The sequence below is a fragment of the Phocoena sinus genome, chromosome 21, assembly GCF_008692025.1.
Source record: "Phocoena sinus isolate mPhoSin1 chromosome 21, mPhoSin1.pri, whole genome shotgun sequence".
Classification (NCBI taxonomy): domain Eukaryota; kingdom Metazoa; phylum Chordata; class Mammalia; order Artiodactyla; family Phocoenidae; genus Phocoena; species Phocoena sinus.
Genome location: NC_045783.1, coordinates 13,614,386 through 13,620,379, shown reverse-complemented (window position 1 = coordinate 13,620,379; position 5,994 = coordinate 13,614,386). Strand labels below are relative to the sequence as shown.

The window sequence follows — 5,994 nt, the reverse complement described above, 5'->3', positions numbered from 1 at the left end:
TTTCACTTAATATCTGGGCTGTTTGGGTTCTTCCAGTATGGTTTGCTCATATTCTTTGCCTTACTTTTTGAGGGAATTCAAGAGGATATTCATGTTTTTAAACTCTAAGATGTCCATTCTTGTCCATTCAGTGTACGATCCAGAAATAGTTGGTAAGGCTATGTTTTAGCATAGTGTGTATGCACAAAAGATGGATAGTGAGTAAAACTAACAGTGAAATAATCTCAGATATTTCTTCTAATGTACTTGGTTAATTTGATAATTTTTTTAAAAGGCTACCTACATTTTTCCTGGTGCCTTATCCCACCCAACAGAAACCTTGAGTTTTTCATCAAATAGAGAGGGTGTTCTATTTGTGTTTTAAAATTCACTAATCTATATACATATGATATGTAACTATTCAAAGTATATGTATCATCATCTATGTGGCAACCAGATGGTCTCTACACACATATGAATGATGATTTAATTAAGCGATTCCTTCTCCCTTGTTTATTTCTCTATCCCAAATAGTGTGCATCTTCCAAAGTATGGTCATTTAGTAAAAGAAGTACCAAGTGAGCCAGAGGTACTTATATATTCCACAATATGTCACACATACCAAGTGAGCCAGAGGTACTTATATATTCCACAATATGTCACACAATAACCCTGTACAACTCAAATTCTTTAGATGAGATGAGAATATCCTAAAATAAATTAGAAACTCCTCTTATGTATCTTTTTCTAAGGTGAAATGAGACACTGCACAGATCAGAGGTACTATTCTGTTTGTCAACAATCAACCTTTCACTCCATTTTAATATTATTTAATTCTATGGAAAAAACAAGTTTTATTGCATTCCTTTTTTAAAATGGGGGGAAAACTGTGCAAGTAAGCATGATCAAACGTCTGTTAGAGCTGGATAATACGGATCTTATTGCCTCGAAGTCTCTCTAGTAGTGTCCAAGAAATTATGTTTAAGGTCCATCTGAAGGAAAAAAGTGCTGGAGAGACAAGAAAGGACTTGGGTAAAAAGCTTCAGAGGATTGTAGGGAGATGGAACTTGCTGCTTACGTTGAGCTCTAGAGCATCTCCATTTCTTAACACACCTTCCAAACCATTCACTGGGATAGTTTTACCCATGTTTAAAGGCTCATATTATATGCAGTTTGGGGGCTTTTATAAATTCAGAAGTAAAGTAATATAAAGAGTAGAATATTGAAGGATTCAGAGTAGGGCTATAAAAGACTCAATACTGCTAAATAAGTCCCCAAACAAAAATGTTCAGTCCACCCCACCCCAAAACCTATGTGTAATAGGAGAAAATGCACAGCAAGAAGCAGAGGAAAAGCATGTAGCGTGGAATAAATCACACACTGAACAGTCTAGAACCAGCCTAAGAAGTAGCTATTCTCCTCATGTCTTTAGGTGAGTACCTCTACCCAGTAGATTATAGTTATGAAAACAACTCGGTTGCTTTTTCTTTTTAAAGTAAAAAAAACTGTTTCCCATCCTGCTCCATTTTCTAGAATCTTTTTGGTTGGTTGGTGTAAACAAAAAGCAAAGCACATAAACATGCAAGCGTGCACGCGCACGCACACACGCACGCACACACACACACACACACACACACCCTCCTGAAATGTGAAAAATGCAGATATATAACGCTGGTATTAGAAATCACTTCAACTTTATACTTAGGAACTTATAGACCCTTGATTCGCCCCCCAAAATATTTTCCCTTGTCCTTATTCTTTAAATGCCCAACCACCAAAAGAAAAAAGGAAAAAAATAAAAGGCTTTAAATGCACATGTTTCAAGTGAGTGCCTTGTTAACAAAAATGGTAGCATTTTCTTCACTTTGCATTGTTAAAGATGCAGGCATAGATCAGGGAGTGTTAAGTCTAGCATGTATTAAAAAAAAAAGCAACATAAACGTAGCATATATCTTTCAAAAAAGGCTAAAACACTAACAAATACAAGTCAATGCACATATTTTTAACTAGTGCAATTGTATGTACAATGGAGTAAATGTTATTTTGTGTGCCAGACATTGCAATACTGTTCATTTCCCTTTTATGGTGCAAACATGCCAACTTTATCATTAAAAAAACCTTTATTGGGTCACATCCATGTTGCCCTCCTACCCAAATTAAGGGGGAAAAAGTCAATAAAAGAGCCCCTCAAGATTTCATAACTATGAACATAAAGCTCCTAGATAATAGTGTATAGGCTGAATTTTCAGATTTGTATTAAAAAATTATAATTTAGGTAGATGTCTTCCTCATGGATTACAACACAATGTGAAGTTACACGACTCTGAAATTTGTACCAACTGTACAAAAACAAAAGCAAGAGACCATGAAAAAATTATGTTCTTCGTGGCCTGAGAGCCTGCACATTTCTCTGAGTAATGTAAAACTACGAGAGCCTGACATTTTTCTGTATCTCACCTCTTCTGCCTCTCTGTCCGTAGGTTTTGTAAATCAAAGTCAGTAACATCTTAGTAGCAAAGGTCTCGTCTATCTCCCCCTCCTTTCCCTTGTAACTAATCCTACTCAAATTTCCTCTCATCTTCCTGAGCATTTTCCATGAACAGCATTGCAAGTTTGTTTAAAAAAAAAAAAAGGGAAAAAGGAAGTTTTACAAGGGTTTTGTTGGTTAATTATTTACTGGTGGAATCACTCCACCAGGAGTTTGATTTCATTGGCTAGCAGTTGGTTTCCGTTGGATAGGCCCCCTGCGAGCTTGGTGAGCAGCTCTCGCTCTGCGGTTTCGGGGTCGCTGTCAACAGAGCTGGAACTTGTGCTCAGGTTGTCGACAGCAGTGTTGGCTGGGGGGCCCAGCTCCGGCTCACTAGTCTCACTGGCCATGGACACCACAGAGAGCAGGGACATACGCCAGGTGAGCCGGCCAGAGGGCAGAAGGGAGGCGGTATAGTCTGCTGTGATACCAGCTACATCCAGATCACAAGCCTTATCAAACCTACATTTGCACTGGCCTCGCAGACACAGAAGGATGTGATACCAGCTACATCCAGATCACAAGCCTTATCAAACCTACATTTGCACTGGCCTCGCAGACACAGAAGGAGCCGTTGTCTTTCATCAACAGGTCAATGCCACACACATTCATTCCCAGGATATTAGACACCTGGATAGCTAGCTGTTTCCCGTGTTCACTCAATGAGCACATCATCTGTACACCACCCAGTGAGCAGTTGCTTTGCATCCTCCCATCTGTTGAACAGCGTAACATGGTGCCAACCGCACGGCCTCCCACAACAATGACACGTACATCCCTTCCATGAGACTCTTTAACACACTTCTGAAACAGGTATGGAGCTTCATGGCGAATAAGATGGCTTAGATCAGCCCAATGGTGCTTATCGCGAGCCAAGAAAACCGCTTTGCCTCTATGGCCCCGTGTATTCTTCACCACCATTGGGAACTCCAGTACTTCTGCTTCATCAATCATTTTAGCAAAATTTTCATGACAACCATAAGAGAAGGTATCTGGCAGAGGAACACCGTGACCTGCCAACTCTTGAAACGTCCAGAACTTATTACCACAGTTCAGGATGGCTTGAGGTCGGTTCATCCACCTGCATCCCATCTTCTCTAGATGGCGCAAAACAGTGATGTCACTATCACTTTGCGCGCAAGGGGTTGGTACTCTCACTACCACCACCTGAGGGTAAGCAGTAATTAGTTCTCCTTTGATACGAAGACCCAGGTTTCCTTGCTCAGCTGTCAGCACCACGTCATCCATCACCACAGCCCTAAAGTCCAGTTCCTCCTCACAACATTTGGCCTTGAACGCTCGTAAGATCTCTTTTTGAGGATAGTCTTCCCTGATTCGACGATCTGTCAAAAACCACAACTTGGCGGCCACAGAGCTACACATCTTGATCTGCCTGTTCTTCCTTTTCTGGGATTACTTCCTCCTGAATGTAGACTCTTTCTAGGAACGTAGGAGCTCTCACAGAGTCTGAAATCTGTAGTGCAGGCTGGCAGGAAGGGCAGGTGAGAACTCTAGGGCCGAAGCTTCAGTCCTCTGCTGAAAAATCTCCCGGGCATGTGAACTCTTACTTGTGGCATGCATGTGGGATCTAGTTCCCGACCAGGGATCAAACCTGGGCCCCCTGCATTGGGAGCGTGGAGTCTTAACCACTGCGCTACCAGGGAAATCCCTGCCAAAGAATTTTAAAAGAATTATTCATTTTTTACATGGAAAGAATAGATGAATCCATTATGTATATGTATATGTGTGTATGCATATATGTATATACATATACACAGAAATAAATATATTTCATGAACACAGAAATAAATGTCTGGTAGGACTTGTGAAAATTTCTGAGGTTGAGTCTGGGCTTAACAGAAATAATGCTGTGATTAATAGAGTTGCTGGTATGGGCCCAGGAGGCGAAATCTGTGGCCCACATGGCTCACATTTGCCATCTCAAGATCATGTACTTGTCAGTTTTATAAAGCTTATATGTTACATCACATGTATCATTTCTACTAAGGCAGGTATGATGAGAACAGAATAGGTGTTCTCAAAAGAGATGCAACTCGGGGCTTCCCTGGTGGCGCAGTGGTTGAGAGTCCGCCTGCCGATGCAGGGGACACGGGTTCGTGTCCCGGTCCGAGAAGATCCCACATGCCGCGGAGCGGCTGGGCCCGTGAGCCATGGCTGCTGAGCCTGCGCGTCCAGAACCTGTGCTCCGCAACGGGAGAGGCCACAACAGTGAGAGGCCTGCGTACCGCAAAAAAAAAAAAAAAGATGGAACTCAAAAAAAATTGGGGATTGAAGATCACAATGCACCATCCAAAAACACCAGTGTTTCAGGTATAAAAACTAAGCAGAGGAAGAAAACTACCTATGTTGATTTTTTGACACTGTAAAGTATATAATAAAAGTCACCTTTCTTTTTTTTTTTAATTTATTTTATTTATTTATTTTCGGCTGCGTTGGGTTTTCGTTGCTGTGCGTGGGCTTTCTCTAGTTGCGGTGAGCGGTGGCTACTCTTCATTGTGGTGCGCAGGCTTCTCATGGCGGTGGCTTCTCTTGAGCACGGGCTCTAGGTGCACGGGCTTCAGTAGTTGCGGTACGTGGGCTCAGTAATTGTGGCTCGTGGGCTCTAGAGAGCAGGCTCAGTAGTTGTGGTGCACGGGCTTAGTTGCTCCGCAGCATGTGGGATCTTCCTGGACCAGGGCTCAGACCTGTGTTCCCTGCATCGGCAAGTGGATTCTTAACCACTGCGCCACCAGGGAAGTCCAAAAGTCACTTTTCTTAGTAGAACAAAACCAGAACTTCCAAGGTGAAGAGTGGAAGGAGAATCTCCTTGATTGAGTCAGAGACTCTGTTCCTGAGATGCACTTTTGCATCCAAGTCTCATTAATTCCTGCTGCTGCCACTGTGCCCTCCATAAGAGCTGCTCTCCCCAGCTGTGGCCTAAAGTCCCCCTATCTCTGAGGCACAGCTGACACAAAGCTGATGGTTCAAAAAGACTTTACCAAAGGTCGATGGATTACAAAAGAGAAATAAAAAGATATACCATAATTTGAGTACTCCTAATCAGAGAGAGCTTATCTCCAGAGGTCATGGACCCCATCCTTCCTTACATGGAATTCTGCAGAAATGGAAAGTCCTCTCCTGGGTCCTTTCTACTTATTTCTAGCCTACCCCCAATGAGGGCAGAAATTAGCTTAATATACACCATTTGGGAGTGCCCCGACACCTAACCCAATGGAGATCACCTGAGTTCCCCATCCTGCCACAGATCTGGATTCTTATGTGATGACATGCATTTCCCTTCGGGACTGACTCTGGGGGTGATCATGCCAGGGCAGTCCTACCTTAACCTAGTAATGCAGGAGCCGCCAAATACACAGGACAAAAGGTAAAAGTTCACAGTAACAAGGCGGGGGTCATTTGCAAATTGCAGTTAGTCTAGAAACTAAGTAGGAAAGATACCAGGAGCTTTAGTTTATATACAAAATAAT

At 42.4% G+C, this 5,994-nt stretch overlaps 1 protein-coding gene across 1 annotated transcript; it reads right to left on the bottom strand.

The window, feature by feature from the left end:
- Positions 1–2,664: 2,664 nt before the first annotated feature.
- On the bottom strand, positions 2,665–3,932 carry LOC116746837 (beta-citrylglutamate synthase B-like). The gene is made up of 2 exons (XM_032618559.1): positions 3,033–3,932; positions 2,665–2,968 (listed from the first exon to the last, which is right to left on the bottom strand). The coding sequence occupies exons 1-2, from the start codon at positions 3,887–3,889 to the stop codon at positions 2,665–2,667; spliced, it is 1,161 nt and encodes a 386-aa protein (XP_032474450.1). The 5' UTR covers positions 3,890–3,932.
- Between the last annotated feature and the right edge of the window lie 2,062 nt (positions 3,933–5,994).

What these genes read in the sequence shown, in the direction of transcription:
- LOC116746837 (XM_032618559.1), bottom strand. Translation starts at nt 3,889, where the DNA reads ATGTGTAGCTCTGTGGCCGCCAAGTTGTGGTTTTTGACAGATCGTCGA. An exon ending in GCAAATGTAGGTTTGATAAG is followed by an intron (nt 2,969 to 3,032) that starts GCTTGTGATCTG and finishes GTGCAAATGTAG; the next exon opens with GTTTGATAAGGCTTGTGATC.